At 46.5% G+C, this 20,523-nt stretch overlaps 1 protein-coding gene across 2 annotated transcripts in view; it reads right to left on the bottom strand.

Moving 5' to 3' along the window:
* LLGL1 (LLGL scribble cell polarity complex component 1) overlaps window positions 1–18,695 on the bottom strand; it is a 155,639-nt gene extending 136,944 nt beyond the window's left edge. For both annotated transcript variants that reach the window (XM_082261825.1, XM_082261826.1), the window contains exon 1: window positions 18,508–18,695. In XM_082261825.1, coding sequence (XP_082117951.1) covers window positions 18,508–18,588 — 81 coding nt within the window. In that variant the 5' untranslated portion in view covers window positions 18,589–18,695. The remainder of the gene's footprint in view (window positions 1–18,507) is intronic.
* Between the last annotated feature and the right edge of the window lie 1,828 nt (window positions 18,696–20,523).

Raw genomic sequence — 20,523 nt, 5'->3', positions numbered from 1 at the left:
ATTTGTAATGCATTATTTAAGCATTTCTCTACAATTTCCAAACTCATTATATACTACTGCTGGTCCTGGAGTGAAAAATCTAATATGTTATTATTTATGCTTTGAGCATGCACCAGTGTTAATTTTTGGCAGCAAATTTCGATTTAGTTTTAGTTATAGTCTTTTGACTAAAATGCCATTTTAGTTTTAGTCGTATTTTTGTCATCTGAATTGTGTTAGTCGACTAAAACGTTTTAGTCGACGAAATTAACACTGCCATTGAGGGCGGCATCTTTCCAATTACCTCAGCAGAGATGGGATTGGTGACCACACATAGGAAAACGTAGCCTTGGTAACAAACGCTTCTACCAAATAGAATTACCGATACATAGTAAGGTTGAAAAAAAAAAAAAAAAAAAAAAAAAAAAAAAAAAACACACACAAGTCCACCTGGCTCAACCAATAAACATATATGATCCAATGCCTTAAGGCTTAAAGGCTAGATTCACCTTTGGGAACATGTTCCACCCAATTTTAGGGTGGAACATGTAACATGTTCCCAGTGCTGCAGTCGCTGCCCGATCCCCCACCCCCCCCTCCCTGTGACAGCAGTGTGGGGAGAAGTTCCCCATACAAGCTGTCACTGTTTAAAAACAGCACAGCCGTGCGGCCACATCATTCATACACAGAGCTCTGTGTGTCTAAACAAACTACAATCACTGACATCCTTAGTGGATGACGGCTTGTAGTTCTCAATGAACTACCACTGCGCTGTGGTAGTTCACTGACTGTGAGTGAGTATTGGCTTACCCATATGGGAAGTACAGGCAAGCCGATATACTGACAGATCTGCAGGAGGAGACCTGCATGGCGATCTGCTGATCTGTGGTGCAATGCTTTACAGGCTCCCACTACAACGAATATGGTTTCCAATGAGTACTGTTCATATCTGTGCGACTTCAAAGTAGTCCTTGCACTATTTTGGTCCAACTTTAATGTGCTTTAAAGTGGAGTTCCGACCTAAAATTATACTTACCTCCATCTTCTCACTCCGGGTCACCTGAAAAACAAAAAGGATAATCGCATTTTTTTATTTTTTTTACTTACCTGGTTTAGAAGAAAATATACTTACCTTACTTCCTTCTTCCTCCCCTCGGCGGCCACAGCGATTCGTCACTTTCTGGCATGCAATGACTCCTGGGAGCTGAACGTCATCGCTCCCAGGAATCAATGCGCCTGCCCCGACGTCAGTTCTGGTTCAGGCGCCGTCATACCTTGCTAAACAGCTTCTGGACATGTCCAGAAGCTGTGCAGGGATAACGCTGAGGCACCGGAAGTGACGGCGGGGCCAGCGCAGTGCATCGTGGGACCGAAGAGGACACAGAAGAGGATCGCGCTGGCTTCAAGCTGCCCACACCTGAGAACGCAGCGCTGGACAATACATTTTTCAAGGTAAGTATTTCTTCTTGCAGGTAAGTGCAACCCTGGACAGATCAGAGGCTAGCCATTGTGGAATGCACTAGCCCTGACTGTCCCGGGGGTATTTTCATTAAAAAAAACATTCACTGGGTGGAACTCCGCTTTAAGTCCCAGAGACCTCAAGATTACACAGGTATTATTTTAAGTCCGATCAAAATCGTGTGACTTTTAGTTCGCACAATCGTGAAAGGGGCTTTAAAGTGATACTAAAGTCTCATTCATATCTGTGCAACTTCAGGTCGCAGCGCCTTTAAAATAGTCCCTGCATTACTTTGATCTGACTTTAGGTCCATAGACCCCAAGATTACACAAGCATTGCTTCAAGTTCCGTCAAAGTCGCATGCTTTTCAGGACGTATGTGTGAAAGCGGCCTAAAAGTGATTGTAAAGTCTAATTTTTTTCTAATAAAACAAACATGTTATACTTACCTGCTCTGTGCAGTTGGTTTTGCACAGAGCAGCCCAGATTCTCCTCTTCTCTGGTCCCTCACTGGAGCTCCTGGCCCTCCCTCCCCCCCCCCTCGAGTGCCCCCACAACAAGACACAGCATTCAGACACGGAGCTGCCGTTCTGCCCCCTCCCTCTCCTGATTGGCTAACCAAGATTAATTGACAGCACCGGGAGCCAATGGCATCCCTGCTGTGTCTGAGCCAATTAGGAGAGAGACTGTCCTGAACAGCTGAGGCACTTGTGGACATCGCTGGATAGAGAGGGGGCTCAGGTAAGTATTAGGGGGGCTGCTACACACAGGTTTTTTTATCTTCATGCATACAATGCATGAAGATAAAATATTTCCGACTTTACAACCCCTTTAAATATTATTATGTTTTTTCTCCCCCACAAAACAATGGGAATTTCCTCCTCTGCAGGTCTTAAAAGCAAACAAGAAATGTGATAATGGACAGCAACTAATTAAACTTTCTTTACTACCTCTTCCCCAAACTAGTAAAAGCTGGTTGCTATGGGGTACTGTACTGCATGCACAGCCATTCCCGCTTTCCACTTACTACGCAAGCCTGTAAATCTCGTACGCAGTTCAGGTTTGGCTCTCGTTAGATTAATCACAAGCTCAGCAAAATCCCTCGCAGTGCGCAATCTAATATGATCTGCGTTTTATAGACTTGTTTAATGTCTTGCAGCTGTATAGTCAGGGGACAAGAGGGGAAGAGAGCCAAACAAAAAGACACCCACCCCAGCCTCTCCCTCCATCTGCACTGCCTCTTGCTCACAAACACTGCTGCATCTCAGCCAAGCTACAGGATCTGCAAACCTTGTGCATTAAAGATAAACTCTAGAGCAGCCTTTCTCAACATGGAGGAAATTGAAATAACTTTCCAGTCTCAGGGAACCCCTGCTGAAAGTTACTATATCTACAACTCAGGATACGTTAGTGTGAAGAATGCTTCTTACAGCCCCTTTCACACTTGTATGACATAAAAGTCGTGCAACTTCGACACAACTTGAAGCAAAACATTGTGTAATCTTGAGGCCTATGGACCTCAAGTCCCATCACAGTCGGACCAAAGTAGTGCAGGGACTACTTTGAAGTCGCACAGATATGAATGGTACTCATTTGAAACCATGGGATATGACTTGTCATACGACTTTGCATTCCCAAGTGGCAGGACAAGTCGCACAAGTGTGAAAGGGGCCTAGGGCACTAGTCATTGGGAAGAACTACCCCCTTACAGATAACTAAAAAGATCAATGGTGTCAGAGGCAGAAATTTCTCATTGGCCAAGGAACCCCGAGCAACCTCTGGAGAAACCCTGCTGTAGACAAACAGCTAAATACATACCCAAAATACATATATGGGAATTGCTCCAGTTTGTATTTTTGGCCATATACACCAGGAGGTTTGCACAACCCTGCCAGACAAGCTGGTGACCTGACTTTCCTCTACTGCAGCAAAGGAATATGGCTTATGGCTTGGTCAGCTCCCAGCCACCCCCCCCCCCTTTTATATGCACGCAATATAACCAAATCACCACCCCCACCTTGCCATCATCTAAAAGCATTGATTGGTCATCTCCTGCCTCAACTACTGCAACTCCCTTTCCATAAGCTTATCCTTAAATAGGTTATCCCCCCCCTTCAGTCCATCATAAATGCTGCTGCCAGACTCGCCTACCTTACCAACCGCACAGTGTCTGCCACTTCTCTCTGCCAATCCTTCCACTGGCTTCCGCTCACCTAACAAATTAAATTCAAGATACTAATAACTTACAAAGCCATCCACAACTTTGTCCCTAAGCTACATCACTTATCTAGTCTCAAAATGCCAACCAAAATCATTCTCGTCGGTCTTCCAAAGACCTCACGCTTTCTTGCTCCCTTGTCACCTCCTCCCATGCTCCTTCAGAGCCTCTATCATCTTCTGGAACTCCCTACCCCAATCTGTATGACTATTTCCTACGCTGTCCACTTTCAGACAATTCCTGAAAACTCCTCTCCCATCAGCCCATCCCCCACAGTTATTACCTCTTGTATCTCTTGATCCTCCCTTCTAGATTGTAAGCTCTAACGAGCTGGGCCCTCCAATTCCTACTGTATTCAATTGGATGGTCTGCCATTATGTTGTAAAATGTAAGCCATTGGTGCTATATAAATCCTGTATAATAATTAGTGTTCTTGTATATCTGCAGGTAGAGAGCATTAACGCTTCTGAAAACAGTCAGTGCCGCCCCTAGCAACTTACCCGGTAGGGGTGATGGAGCAGGAGTATAGACACTTCTTTCTCAGGGTAGGTTTCCCCCCCCCCCCCCTTCTTTAGCAGGCGCAGAGCCCCCTCAAGCCTCAACAGATTAAAGCGGTTGTAAACCCTATGAAAAAAAAAAAAAAAAAAAAAAAAAAACCTGCAAGACAAAGGCATAATGAGCTAGTATGCATCGCATACTAGCCCATTATGTTTAACTTACCTTAAAACGAAGCCCCGACACGGACCCCCGGACATCGATGCGGGCGCTGCCATGATCCCTCGTCGTCTCTTCCGGGTTCGGCGGCTCCGGCGCGCTGATTGGCCGGAAGAGACGGCTCCAGCGCGCTGATTGGCCGGAGCCGCGATGACGTCACTGGAGTGATTTTTCCGGCAAGCTCCCGGCAAGTTAATTGAAGGTCCCCCCGGACCTTCAGAGCGCATGCCGGTTTAGGAGATATTATTTGTACCTACAGGTAAGCCTTATTATAGGCTTACCTGTAGGTAAAAGTGTCAAAAAGCGGGATACAACCGCTTTAAGTATCTGCTTTGGGTGGACTGTCCTTTTTTAAAGCTGATCCCCAGCTTTTAGTGAAAGTTTAAATAGTTTGCATCAGCTTAGTTCAAACTATTACCATCACTACCAGATGCACCCATTGTATGCACTGTACAAGCTGCATGTAGCCTCACCTACATACAGTATATAGCACTGTGTTCCGGCAGCGGGACCTTCATGTCTCACTCCCAGAGCAAAATCAAGTGCTCAGCCAATCACAAAGAGCTTTCTATTTTATGAATGAATACAAGACTTTCTTTGATTGGCGAAGAGGCACCACAAATTTCTGACTCGATTTTGTCCCAAGAGACAGAAAGTTCCCATCCAGCTGCCGGAACACTGCGATATATACTGTATGTAGCTGTGCACACAATGGGCACAGCTAGTAGCGAAGGTAATGGTCTGCCTGGACCAGCTTAGTCCAAACTATTTAAAACTTCACTAAAAAGCTAGAGATCAGCTTTAAAGAAGAACTCCAGGAAAAAAAAAAAAAAAAAATGTTATTTTCCCATGCAGGGGGACTGTGCCCACACTGCATGGGTTAATAGCTTGTTTAGTCCAGGGGCACAAAGTAAAGGCTCTACTTACCCGATCTTTGGAAAACCTCACGTCAAGAGGTGGACTGTTCCTGCTGTCCAGAGTTGGTCTACGGGTGTGATGGCATCAGGAACAGTCTATTCACAAGACCACTAGCATGCGGGGGGGGGGGGGGCTGGAGCAGCAGGGACCAGTCTTGCGATTGGAGGATCAGTGGATTTAGGTACGTACATCTCCGCTCTGCAATCTCTAGACCAGGGGTCTCCAAACTTTCTAAACAAAAGGGCCAGTTTATGTTCCTTCAGACTTTAGAGAGAGTGGCACAATAGGGCCGGTGAGAGTAGGAAATGTCCTTGCGCCCAGTGGGAGTAAATCGTGCCCAAGCGCTGGGTGTCAGCAGGGGGAATTAAACCCTCAACTGTTGGTTACCAGGGATGGAATGGTGCCCCAAGTGGCAGATAAGGCAAGCAAAGGGCATCTCTGCCCTAGACAAACGAGCAGTTGACACATGCAGTGCCAGCACAGCACGGAAACATTTTGCCTGGAGCGCTTCTTTAAGCTACGCATACACTGAGCAAACTTTGGCCGGTTCAGGAAGAAGAAGCCAAAATTTCCTTTGCGGGTGGCCCCATTGGCCCCCTCCTGCCTGGCATCTTGATTGGAAAAAAAAAAAAAAAAAAAAATACAATACTATCGAAGGAGCCAGGTGGAGAGGTCATCCGATCATCCAATTAGAGGCATCCACTGTTTAGGTATGCTGACAGCCACCGGCACCAGCTGTTAGAATACAACAGCCAACACGGTAGATTTGTCCATTCACTGGAGAATGAGTGAATTTTATTACAGATCAGTATATGGCCAGCATTACAGAATCTTCTTGGCAGTGAGATCTCTGTGCCCATGTTGTCAGGAGGATCAATCCTTTTCAAATTAGTCTGCCCACCTGTTGTTGCAATTACAAAGTAATGCAGTATCCCCCCCCCCCCCCCCCCACTGCCTCCCAATTTATTTATAGAACTTCAGCTGCCAGATTTCCTGCTGCACCTTGTGGCCAGCCAGGTACCCCTGGGGTCCCCAGTCAAAGTCACAACTGCAAACCAAGGCATACACAATCGCTGGGGTCTAGGCCCAGGAAAGATCAACCAGACATACGTGCACAGAGAAATGAATTAGTCTCAGTAGTGATTAGCAACACAATACAATAATCCCTCAGTGACTCTACAACAAGACAAAGCCAGGGGCTACTCTGTGCCAACAAATGAACAAGGGCTGGCACCCAACCAGTTCACAAAACCACACATACATCAACAAACCGGGTCACAGCCCTCAGTAAAGGCTATGGAGGGACACCACACTGCTGGGCACATCGCTATTCAAAATACTAGAAAATGATTGCATATGAGCAACTATGATCTGTATAGGAAAGCAGATATAAACCCAGAACGGGACAACATTTATTTCATGGTTTCTTAAAACATGGTTTTTATGTTTTTGCTCCACAGTACGGTTTCTCTCCTCCATACTCTTTAAGCTACCCCTTGTCTGTATGCACTCGCCCCAACACCAACTGCACTTCAGCTTCCTGATCGTGACATTAGTGGACCAGACCTGCACACAAAGTGTTGCCATGGCTGCTTGTGGTCTCCACCAGGGGGGCACACAGGACAATGCAGGAGCACAAGAGGAAAACAGTTGCTGCCCCATACACATCCTTGAAAACCGTCAAGAGGTCTTGTGCCCCTCCATCTCCAGCAGCAGATGAAATGCGTTAGCAGGAAGGTAGCGGTGTGTCACTGCTGGCAGAATTTTGTATGGGAGGGGTCAGTGGTGTGCAGCTTCACGATTTTTGTATGAAAACAGTTTGTCTCCCCTTAACTGGAAGATGGCGGAACAAGGACCTTTCATAGCAAGAGAGTATTTTGAAGTGCAGAAGGTTTTTTTTTTTTTTTTTTTTTTTTTTTTTTTATCTTAAAGCATTCTCTGCATTAAGATAAAAACTGTGCAGCAGCCCCCCCCCCAATACTTACCTGAGCCCCATCTTGATCCAGCAATGTTGCAGGAGAGCCACAAAGTCCAGGGACTCTCCCTCCTCATTGGTGGAGGCAGCAGTGGGCGCCATTGGTTCCCACTGCTGTCAAAGTCAGTGAGCCAATGAGGAGAGAGAGAGGGGGCAGGGCCAAGCCACAGCTTCGTGTCTGAATGAACACACAGGGCAGTGGCTTGGCTCAGCTTGGGTGCCCCCAAAACAAGCTGCTTGCTGTGGGGGGGTCACTCGGCACGGGCCAGGAGCGCAGGCGAGGGCCCCGACAAGAGGAGGATCTGTGCTGCTCTGTGCAAAACCATTACACAGAGCAAGTAAGTAGGACATGTTTGGGAAAAAAAAAAAAAAAAAAAAACCCACACAAGAATTGAATATCACTTTAACAGCTGCAGAGAACGTCCTATGCAATTATTTTCAAGCCGAAGTGTAATCTGCCAATACTTAGCCTTTCCTGATTCCTCAACATGCCTATATATATATATATATATATATAAAATCATTTTTTTAATTAAAAAAAAAAAAAAACCTTTTCAGTTTCCATTACATACCCAACAGATCCATTGCCATCACTGGGTTTCTGTGATTCTCTATGCAAAGCAGGCAGATCATGGCTTGTTGGAGGGGCCAGCGGGACGCTGTACATAGCATCCTGCAAACATAACAGCACCCAGCCTCCAAACTCCTCCCAAGAGCCCTCAGCCCTGAGGCAAGCATTGCTGGCTCTTGGGAGAAGTTATGCACATCTCAAAATATCTTAAAAAGTTGGGAAGAGCAGGAATTTGTAGGCAGGCTAAATGTGCATACAGACAGCCCTAGGTAATGCCTACATGTGATATGAAGTATTCATTATTGAAAGAGCTGAAATCAAATGAATGCAAGGGGACAGTAAGGCTGGGGAGGAAAGGGCTAGAACTGAGATCTCCAAACTATGGCCTCCAGCTGTTGGGAGAACTACACGTCCCATGAGGCATTGTAAAACTCTGACATTCACAGGCATTATGGGAATTGTAGTTCCTGTACTACTTGGGGGAAGTAGTTTGGAGACCCCTGAGGTAGAAGATGCAGGACTTCCTCCGGCAATGAAAGGAGGCGGGTTCCATCTATCTAGCTGCAGCAGCTTTTGCCCATTGTGAGATTCCTACAGTGTGCAGTGAAATCAGTAACAATCTCAGTCCAGGAGAGGAGCCCATGCAACTCTGCAAAACTGAAAGAAGGGCCGGAGTTCAGCTTTAATACACATCGGAAAAATACAAATCTGAGACTTTCCACTGAGAAATAGTTTGCAAATGATTGTATCAATGTAAGCCAAAAATGTCTCCATCGCAGAGGGGAATTGTGGTGAACTTTCTATATAAGAGAAGAGTTTATTGCCTTCAATGTGGAAGAAGATTGTTGATTGGTGGCTGCTGGTTGATGCATTTAATAAAAATAGATGTCGCCAAGTGCAATATTAGAGCGCAGCAAATGCAGCTCCATCTTATCGTACACAAAGAATTTATTACACGAGGAGAATGTTATAAAAAGTTTAGTGTCAGAAGAGGGATGGGTGGTATGGAATATTACATTCCATGTCAGGAAAGTTATTTTGGTACAGAAGAGAAATATTAGGGCTGAAGACTCCAAAGACGGTAGCAAGTGGCAAGCTTTAGCTGAACTCTGGATCCAAAAACCTGTCACTCAAAAATATTCCTCAACAGCCACAAAAAGGATCTAATTTACTTTGTGTGCATCAAATTCTTCTTAGAAAAAACAAAACAAAACACGATTTTACCTTGTAAAATATCAATGTACTGCACAGAGCTGTGGGAGGGGCCAAACAGGCTCCACCCATTACAGGCTGCCTGCTAAAAACTACAGCAGGGGGTGGAGACAAGACCAGTCACCCTGCACAAGGAGAGAGAGCAGCAGTGAGCAGTCTTTATTACAGGAAGGTCACATGTCTCACCGGATTACTGCACAGATCTGAACACAGAGCCCATCAAGCTGTATAGGTCTAATGTATTTACACAACATTTGCTTATCCCAGATTTAAAGTAGAAGTAAACCCTGAGTGTCATTTAGTTTGCAAGTGTACTGCATATTAAACAAATGGCATTTTTTTTTTTGTTTTTGCTTTTTGAAAATATGGTTTTAACCCTTTGTTATGCCTCAGCATTACTGAGGTCTCGCAGGCTTTACAGCAAAGCTCAGGTTGATGGAGGGAGAAGCAACACAAGGAGCCAATTAGGTGTGCTGCAGTGCAAGGAGAATGCTCGTAAGGAAGGAAGCCAAAATGACAGATGAGCTCATCAATCTGCTGCTTCTCCTTTCACTGTCCAGTCACAGACTGGAGAGAGGGACAATCACACATACACATATATACCTCCATCCAGGTCCCATCTTGCCAGACAGTGCTGGTTGGCAGAGTCATCTCCGGATTAGATGGACAGACAAATCCTTTGGTAGATAAAACCACTCCCTTAGGCCTCATGCACACAGGACGTTTTAAATGCCACTTTTAGGCCAGGTTCACACCTATGCAGTCTGTTTTTGATCCGTTTCTGCAGTGCATTTTGCACATGTGTTTGACATTTTATTTTTCACAGTTTATTACCAATTTGTTGTTGGGCAGATTAAAAAATGCAAAACATGTCAAAAACTCACTACATGCTTTTCTACATCCTCTCCGTTGACGTCTATTAAGCCATTTTGCATTTAGAAAAGTCCCCAAGTCTTTCCAAAAAAGCAGTAGCTGAAAAAAGCATAGATGTGAACATGTCCCATAGGAAACCATGTTAAATGGACTGTAGTGCATTTCTGCAAAAAGCACCAAAAAAATGCATAGGTGTGAACCAGCCCTTAGAGCGTGTTGAGTTTTTCATTTTCTTCCTCTAAATGCCCTTCCCTGTTAGCCTATGTGTCAATGTACACAGTCATTTAAAAAAAAGGGGGGGGGGTGCCTGCCAACACATTCAGGACAGGAGCGTTTTACACGCCAAGAATCTTCTGATTTGGCTAAACTCATGTAAACATATCTAAACATGCAAAAACATTAGCGGCGTCAAGCACATGAGAGTGCATTCATTTCAATAGGGAGAATTAATGATCTGGCCAATTAAATTAATAAACACCCAAGTGCTGGGCACACTTCAATGTGCCCAAATGCGTTTGCAAAAAATTGCAGCTTTTGCCGCTTTTTTTATGTCATTTTTCTCTTTGTGTTTCGAAGAGCCGGGCAAACACCCAGTGCGCATACAGCATATGTATTTCAACTGTTTGCCCAAATTTAAGCTTTAAAGTATATAGGATAGCACAGGGGAGGATGGAGGTCTCTTTTTCCTAGTACAGAATAAAGAGAGGGAAGGGGAGAGGTCAGCTGTGTACATTATAGTGCACTGGATAAAAGTCTGGAGATCAGAAAGATTGATCACATGAAGCGTTTCAATGTACTTGCTGTGTGGTTTGCCATGGGTGTCCTATAGAATAAATACTTCATCCATGCATATTATGGTGCCAAGGTTCGCCATCACTGGCCTATACTGAGCAACAAGTTCACTTTATTCCTTACCCCAAGCTGCCTAAGGCCCCTTTCACACGGGCGGTGTGGAGTCAGTTTTGCTCAGCGAGGATTGATCCACCGATCCCCACTGAGCAGGCGGAGGACAGCTCCGTCTCTGCTCTGTGTGCAGAGATGGAGCTGTCAGAGCCCCGCTCTCCTCTATGGGAGATCGGATGAGAATGGACCGCCTGTCCGTTTTCATCTGATCCGTTCCTCCAGACAGATGGAAAATAGGGTTTCCATCCGTCCTGATTTCACGGACAGGATCGGATCAGATAGCAGCAGGTTTCAGCAGAGAGGTCTCCACTGACATCCGCTGCTCCATAGGGCTGCATGGAGCATCCGATCTGGTCCGCCTGAATAACTGACAGGCAGCCTGGATCAGAAAGCCTGTGTGAAAGGGGCATAACACCTCACCTTTTCGCTACACTGGAGAAGCAAGGTAGCATGCCTGATAATGCTGCCTATAGGGAGCATGTGACCAATTGCTCTTCCTCCCATGATGCAGCATTGATCACACAGCACTGTTATAGAGGGGCCATTGTGGATATAGAATTTTGTTCCAAAGCTTATATGTCACCACTAGAGGATGTAATGGCAGCTTCGAGGTCCGTGGTTACCATGGTTGTTCACTTGGTATATAAAAAGGGAAGGGTGACTATGTAGCTCCACCCCACTGATGAAGTCTCGTGGGACGTAACACGTACAGGAGGAGCTATGACGTATGCCATCACCCGCTGCTATCCTGTCTTGCTGACATTAGATCAAGAGTCTGTCTCATTGATTTGCTGCTAAACAAGATTTGTTTGAGCTTTCATTTGTTGGGCTATATAAGAGAGGCTTGGAATGTGCGAAGGTTTCTCAGATAATCATTGCTACACATACTCCGATTCCCTGGTATGGGAAAAGTGCTTTTGACCTGCTGGTAATACAGAGGTCATTAAATTGAGGTGAGCTCGGTGTGTTTCTGTTGGTGAAGGGATTCATCACCTGAATTATGTTTCCATTCTTCCTCACTGACAGGGTGGAAATTAATTGAGGGACATTTGGGCTTTATTACGGACTTTAAATGATATATTTAAATACTTGTATTTGCATGCAGACCACCATAGGTAACGACCATATACAATGATGAGCCTCTATGAAAGAAAGGGGTGGGTCAGGGACAGTCAGGATAAAGAGGAATGGGCTAGATCAGTGTTTCTCAACCTTTTTGTCAGTCAAGGCACACTTTAAAATTATAGACAATTTCGAGGCACCCTTTATAAACCATAGACAGTCTTGAGGCACCCCATCCTAAAATGTAAAAGCAAACTAACAGTTTTAAATATTGCAGCAGCATCCACACACGTAGGACACCCAACGTTAGAGCTGCAAGCTGGTACTGACTGGTATTCCAATGTTTCGCTTCTTCAATTTTTCTCCATCACTTTGCTAATGTGACTCCAAAATAGGGGTGCACCGATCCGACTTTTCTTGTCCCGATACCGATATCTGGCATTGTGTATCTGCCGATACCGAAACCGATCCGGAACTACACACATACACAATATGCATGTGGCTGCAGTACAGAGCATGTGCTTCATGTGTACGGCTCCTCCATTCACAGGCGGAGTGCACCTGATATCACTCCGCCTGTGAGCCGGACCTATACAGGAAGTAGCAGCTCCCATCCCATACTACTAGCTACAAGGCTTCACTTCATTTTTCCCTTAGTAAGGATGCCGGCACCTGCACCCGGAGCCGATGTACAGGTCGGCTTCAGGTGCTGACATCGCGGGCTCCTTGGACAGTTAAGTGTCCTTATATTAACACCTTCTCGATCACCAGCCGCACATTTACTGCGGCAGGCTGGCCCTCCTGGGTGAACCGACTTTGCCCCTACGGCAGTCAGGCGCTTGCTGCTGGGGGGCCGCGCGTTCCCACCTCCACTAGGCAGCAGGGAAGCCAATGCACTGGGGGCCAGCGGCTGCAATTGCCGCCGGGGCACCCATGATCGCTCCCTGCTGAGAGAAGGACGGTCAGCTGTTGTAAATACATCTGACCGTTCTCTCTGAAATGATCACAGAGCTCCTGTGATCCTTCTATTTAGGATCACAGGTCTTTATGGTCATATCACAAGCCCCTCCCCCCAGGTAGTAAACACTCCCCTAGGCTCACATTTAACCCTTTGATCACCCACTAGGTTAACCCCTTCCCTGCCAATGTCATTACAGTAACAGTGCATATTTTAGCGCTGATTACTGTAGTAATGTCACTGGTACTCCCAAAAGTGTCAAAAATGTCAGTTAGGGGTCTGATCTGTCTGCCGCAACGTCGCAGTCCTGAAAAAAAAAAAAAAAACACACGCAGATCGCCGCCATAACTAGTAAAAAAAAAAAATAAATAAAGACATCAATCTTTCCCCTAGTTTGTAGACGCGATATCTTTTGTGCAAACCAATCAAAACACGCTTATTGTGATTTTATTTTACCAAAAATATGTAGCAGAATACAAATTGGCCTAAAAGGAAGAAACATTTTGATTTTTCAATTTTTTTGGGAATGTTACATAGCAGAATGTGAAAAATATTGGGGTTTATTTTCAGAATTGTTGCTCTTTTTTTGTTTATAGCGCAAAAAATAAAAATTTGCACAGGTGTTCAAATACCACCAAAAGAATGCTCTATTTGTGGGGGAAAAAGGACATCAATTTTATTTCTGTACAGGGTTGCATGACGGCGCAATTTTCTGTTAAAGTAACACAGTGCCGAATAGCAAAAAATGGCCTGGTCCTTAAGGGGGCAAATCCTTCCGGTCCAGAACTGGTTAATTTCTGTGTAACACCCGAGGCCAGTCACTTTGCTGTGTATATGGAAGGGTTTACAACAAACTTTAAGGCAGTTGTTGTATGAATTGTCCCCAGCTCAGGTTTCCCCATGGATAATTATTTAGTTTTTTTTTTAACAATTTAGACTGGGGTGCCTCCAGACTTGAATACTTTTAAAGGTTGTGGTGACAAAATGTTGAGAAATGGTGACCTAGGCCCTAGGGCATACTGCCAATATACCCAATTGGCTGTTGTTGCTGCTGCTCAGGAGTGACATGTAAACAACAATATGCAATTTGCAGTGTCGGTGTCTGTTTTTGCACACAACTGAGGTTTACCTGTCATCCCTGAATTGCTGCCTGCACCCTAGCAACCCACGATGCTAGGCGGTAGGAGCTGCCCGTTTCCTAGCAACCCATGATGCTAGGCTGTAGGAGCTGCCCGTGTCCTAGCAACCCATGATGTTAGGCTGTAGGAGCTGCCCGTGTCCTAGCAACCCATGATGCTAGGCTGTAGGAGCTGCCCGTGTCCTAGCAACCCATGATGTTAGGCTGTAGGAGCTGCCCGTGTCCTAGCAACCCATGATGTTAAGCTGTAGGAGCTGCCCGTGTCCTAGCAACCCATGAGGTTAGGCTGTAGGAGCTGCCCGTGTCCTAGCAACCCATGATGTTAGGCTGTAGGAGCTGCCCATGTCCTAGCAACCCATGATGCTAGGCGGTAGGAGACCTAGCTACCTAGGGCAGTAGCATTGTACACGTGTTCATGCAGCAGAAAGGTTACATGCGTACAGTGTTCAGAAAATTATATATATATATATATATATATATATATATATATATATATATATATATATATATATATATATATATATATATATATATATATATATATATATTTATTTATTTATTTTTTTTGCTGTCAGGAAGTTCCTACGTAAATATCATGAGCACATTGTGCATGAACCCTTATGCAGGTAACATTTTTTTTTTTTGAGTAAGAGAAGGAGGACAATTTCTACTAGGATACTGCGATTGTACCTGCACTGACAGCGTGTGGATGCATAACTCTGGGATTCCAGTGTGCAAGCCTACACAGTGACCGTGGAAGATGTGATTTATTATCTAGCAGGAAATTTGGGTTCACAGCGGAGCAGAGAACAGAGGGGTCGATTTACTAAAACTGGAGTGCGCAAAATCTGGTACAGCTGAATTTAGACGCCGATTGGATATAACGTACAGGGCTGCCATCAGGGGGGGACAGCCCATACACATGTAGGGGGCCCGGGCATCCTGAAGGGCCCAGCCACCCAGCAGGGTCAGGAGATGGCAGAGGTGTGAGGCCCTGGAGAATGTTGGTGATCAAGCCTGGGGGGCCCAGGCCTAAAACTTTGTGAGGGGCCCCAAATTTTCTGATGGCTGCCCTGATAACGTACACAGCTGCACCAGATTTTGAGCTCTGCAGTTTTAGTAAATCAACCTCTCTGTATTCTTCAGGAGTCAAAGACAACATCTCTACCTGCAGAAAGAGGATCCTCTGCAGAGAGCGATCTGGGAATAAAATCTACGTTACTGCAGACTTCACTCTCCTTCTCTCCCAATTGCTACAATTTGATACAGTACAAGTTTGTTTCTGTGGTGTGTGTGATTGTATCAATGTGACTAGTTCTGTGGAAAGTAGTTGATACTTTGCACAGACAGTAGGATCTGAGCTGGACAATATGGGGTGCCTTTACAATTTGCAAATAAACAATTAGGGTAAGACAACAAATACTGCAGAATGAGAATGCATGCAGGCTACAGCACACAGGTACGGATGTCACATGCACCATCAAAAGTTATGCTATAGAGTAAACCTCATCAAGTTCTTTTAGATGTGGTTATAGAGTGCAGAAGTGTGAACGAGCGCTAATATCCATAACTGTTAGTTGTTATAGAACACATCAACATGATACCAGCGTATGTCTGCACAGATACAGCAACACACCATCAGACTGCCAACATACACTGTCCTGTGATGGAGGAGGAGACCCCCACACAGCATGTCCTGGTGAAATGTGGGGTTCTTTGTTATCACAAAGTAAACTAATACAGAACTGCGGAGTGATAGAGTTACAGTCTTGGATCCAGCAAGCATCTGCCTCTGCTAAATCTCAGGCTGTGGAGTCCCAGGTCGGCCAGCTTGACTGAACCAAAGAAACCCTCAACATCCTTTGTAGTACGATACAAGGAGTGAGTAATGCAGCACAGATGTCACTCCGGAGTGCCACCGCTACACTCACAGCATAACAAATGGAAACAATAAGAAGCATGCTGCAGGGCAGAAACACCACAATAATAACAAACTAATGATCAATAATGTATGGCACACCAATAATATATACTGATCAATTATGTATGGTACACCTATAATATACCAATCAGCAATGTCTGCTACATCTATAATAAACTAATAAATCAGTGATGTATGGTCCACCAATAATTAACTTCATCTGTAATGTGTGGCACCCCAATAATCAATGCTGATCAGTAATGTGTACATCCGATTTGTTATATTGGGTTCAGTTCTTCAATGTTTTATGCTTCTCAACTTCTGGATCCACTAAATTCATAGAAGAGGTATCCCTTCTAATGTGTATACAGGTACAGTATATAGGGGAGAGATCCCTTCTAAGGTGTATACAGGTACAGTATATAGGGGAGAGATCCCTTCTAATGTGTATACAGGTACAGTATATAGGGGAGAGATCCCTTCTAACGTGTATACAGGTACAGTATATAGGGGAGAGATCCCTTCCAATGTGTATACAGGTACAGTATATAGGGGAGAGATCCCTTCCAATGTGTATACAGGTACAGTATATAGAGATTGGGAACCCCATGTACACCTCCAGGGCCAACACTAACAGGGGCCCCAATATGTAAAAGGGAGCCTCTCCTCATACATCACCCCCCCCCCCAAAATCTCCTCAATAAAGATGACCTCTCCTCATACACCGCCCCCCCCAATAAAGAGAACCTCTCCTCATACACCCCCCCCCCATCTCCTCAACAAAGAGGACATCTCTTCATACACCCCCCAATAAAGAGAACCTCTCCTCATACACCCCCCCCCAATAAAGAGAACCTCTCCTCATACACCCCCCCCAATAAAGGGAGCCTCTCCTCATACACCCCCCCCAATAAAGGGAGCCTCTCCTCATACACCCTCCCCCCCCCAATAAAGGGAGCCTCTCCTCATACACCCTCCCCCCCCCAATAAAGAGAACCTCTCCTCATACACCCTCCCCCCCCCAATAAAGAGAACCTCTCCTCATACACCCTCCCCCCCCCCAATAAAGAGAACCTCTCCTCATACACCCTCCCCCCCCCCAATAAAGAGAACCTCTCCTCATACACCCTCCCCCCCCAATAAAGAGAACCTCTCCTCATACACCCTCCCCCCCCAATAAAGAGAACCTCTCCTCATACACCCTCCCCCCCCAATAAAGAGGACCTCTCCTCATACACCCTCCCCCCCCAATAAAGAGGACCTCTCCTCATACACCCTCCCCCCCCAATAAAGAGAACCTCTCCTCATACACCCCCCCCCCCAATAAAGAGAACCTCTCCTCATACACCCCCCCCCCCAATAAAGAGAACCTCTCCTCATACACCCTCCCCCCCCCCCAATAAAGAGAACCTCTCCTCATACACCCTCCCCCCCCAATAAAGAGAACCTCTCCTCATACACCCTCCCCCCCCAATAAAGAGAACCTCTCCTCATACACCCTCCCCCCCCAATAAAGAGAACCTCTCCTCATACACCCTCCCCCCCCCAATAAAGAGGACCTCTCCTCATACACCCTCCCCCCCCAATAAAGAGAACCTCTCCTCATACACCCCCCCCCCCAATAAAGAGAACCTCTCCTCATACACCCCCCCCCCAATAAAGAGAACCTCTCCTCATACACCCCCCCCCCCAATAAAGAGGACCTCTTCTCATACACCCCCCCCCCCAATAAAGAGATAAAGAGAACCTCTCCTCATACATCCCCCCCCCCCCAATAAAGAGAACCTCTCCTCATACACCCCCCCCCCAATAAAGAGGACCTCTTCTCATACACCCCCCCCCCCCCCAATAAAGAGATAAAGAGAACCTCTCCTCATACACACCCCCCCCCCCCTCAATAAAGAGAACCTCTCCTCATACACCCCCCCCCCCCCTCAATAAAGAGAACCTCTCCTCATACACCCCCCCCCCCCCAATAAAGAGAACCTCTCCTCATACACCCCCCCCCCAATAAAGAGAACCTCTCCTCATACATCCCCCCCCCCCCCCAATAAGGAGAACCTCTCCTCATACACCCTCCCCCAATAAAGAGAACCTCTCCTCATACACCCCCCCCCCCCAATAAGGAGAACCTCTCCTCATACACCCTCCCCCCCCCCAATAAAGAGAACCTCTCCTCATACACCCTCCCCCCCCAATAAAGAGGACCTCTCCTCATACACCCTCCCCCCCCAATAAAGAGGACCTCTCCTCATACACCCTCCCCCCCCAATAAAGAGAACCTCTCCTCATACACCCCCCCCCCCCAATAAAGAGAACCTCTCCTCATACACCCCCCCCCCCCAATAAAGAGGACCTCTTCTCATACACCCCCCCCCCCCCAATAAAGAGATAAAGAGAACCTCTCCTCATACACACCCCCCCCCTCAATAAAGAGAACCTCTCCTCATACACCCCCCCCCGCCTCAATAAAGAGAACCTCTCCTCATACATCCCCCCCCCCTCAATAAAGAGGACCTCTCCTCATACATCCCCCCCCCCCTCAATAAAGAGGACCTCTCCTCATACACCCCTCATGGAAGTCGCCGCCCCTCCTCCTCCCCGCACCTTGTTGAAGGCGAACAGCTCCTGTTTGATCTTCTCTCTCTGGGGGTCGTGCCCCTGCCGCCGGAAGCGAAACTTCATCATCTTGCCCGGGTCCCGGAGCCCGCACTCTCCCTGCACTCACACAGCCGACCGCCGGGCAACTTGATCCAGCCCGGCCTGTGACTGACGTCCGATTCAGCCAATCAGCGGCGCCGCCTCCGGGCTCTACCCCCTAGCTCCGTAACTCCGCCTCCGGGACTCCAGTCCGATCTGGTGCGCCTGCGCGGCGCGGAGGATGCTGGGAGATGTAGTCTGTTTGTGTGTGAAGTGAATGAAGTGCAGAGCAGTGTGTGCAGTCTCCGGGCCTCTTCATGTTAAATAAACCAAGCACAATAAATATGATGGTCATTGTGTCCTCCTCCTCCCTCCACAGAGAGCATTCCACCGTCTCCACACTACACAAACCTATTATAGCCCACAAATCACCGTCTGACTGAAGTGTTTGTCAAACCTAAACTTTTCTTATATGAAGTATGGAAGAGTTAAAGTAGAACTATAGGCAAGACTTTATTTTCATTTTGGATTGAGTAAGGGAGGGTTATATCCCCTGTCAGACTATTTTTTCTGCTATTTGTGTCCCATTTGGGAGATTTGCCTTCACTTCCTGTCCCATAGCCAAACAGGAAGTGAGAGGAAATCCCTGCAAATTTAGGGATTTCATGGCCTTGACCCCCATGTCTCCAGAATTGTGCCCATAGGAAGATTTCCCCTCTATTACTTTCCTGGGGACAACCCAAATGGGATTTTCTTTTACTTTCACTTTGAATGATAATGGTAAACAGGACAAATGGAGAGGGGGAATCTCCTTAAAGCGGAGTTCCACCCTAAATGTATACTTACCTCCATCTTCTTGCTCCGGTTCACCTGAAAAACAAATGGATAATCGCAATTTTTTATTTTTTTTACTTACCTTGTTTAGAAGAAAATATACTTACCTTACTTCCTCTTCCTCCCCTCTGCGGCCACGGCGATTCGTCACTTCCTGGCTTGCAATGATTCCTGGGAGCTGAGCGTCATCGCTCCCAGGAATCAATGCGCCTGCACCGGCCCCGACGTCAGTTCCAGCGCAGGCGCCGTCATACCTTGCTAAACAGCTTCTGGGCATGCCCAGAAGCTGTGCAGGGACGACGCTGCGGCACCGGAAGTGACGGCGGGGCCAGTGCAGTGCATTGTGGGACCGAAGAAGACGGAAGTGGCCGCAGAAGAGGATCGCGCTGGCTTCAAGCTGCCCACACCTGAGATGGCAGCGCTGGAGAAGACTTTTTCAAGGTAAGTATTTCTTCTAAAAGGTAAGTGCAACCCGGGACAGTTCAGAGGCTATCCATTGTGGAATGCACTAGCCCTGACTGTCCCGGGGGTATTTTTATTAAAAAAAACTTTCCCAGGGTGGAACTCCGCTTTAACCAGTTCTGGACCGGAAGGATTTACCCCCTTAAAGTGGAGTTCCACCTAAAACAAAAAGCCTCTGATCTGTCCCGGGTCGCACTTACCTTTTAGAAGAAATACTTACCTTGAAAATGTCTTGTCCAGCGCTGCCATCTCAGGTGTGGGCAGCTGAAGCCAGCGCGATCCTCTTCTAAGTCCTCTTCGGTCCCACGATGCACTGCACCGGCCCCGCCGTCACTTCCGGGGCCGCAGCGTCATCCCTGCACAGCTTCTGGGCATGCCCAGAAGCTGTTTAGCAAGGCATGACGGCGCCTGCACCGGAACTGACGTTGGGGCCGGTGCATTGATTCCTGGGAGCGATGACGTTCAATTCCTGGGAGCGATGACATTCAACACTTCCTGGTTTGCAAATCATTGCAAACCAGGAAGTGACGAATCGCCGTGGCCGCCGAGGGAGGAAGAGGAATAAAGGTGAGTATATTATCTTCTTAACAAGGTAAGTAAAAAAAAAAAAAAAATTGCGATTATCCATTTGTTTTTCAGGTGACCCGGAGCAAGAAGATGGAAGGAACTTTCATTTTAGGGTGGAAC

Source organism: Pelophylax lessonae (genome assembly GCF_965119305.1).
Source record: "Pelophylax lessonae genome assembly, chromosome: 6".
Taxonomy (NCBI): domain Eukaryota; kingdom Metazoa; phylum Chordata; class Amphibia; order Anura; family Ranidae; genus Pelophylax; species Pelophylax lessonae.
This window is presented reverse-complemented; position numbering and strand designations above follow the sequence as displayed.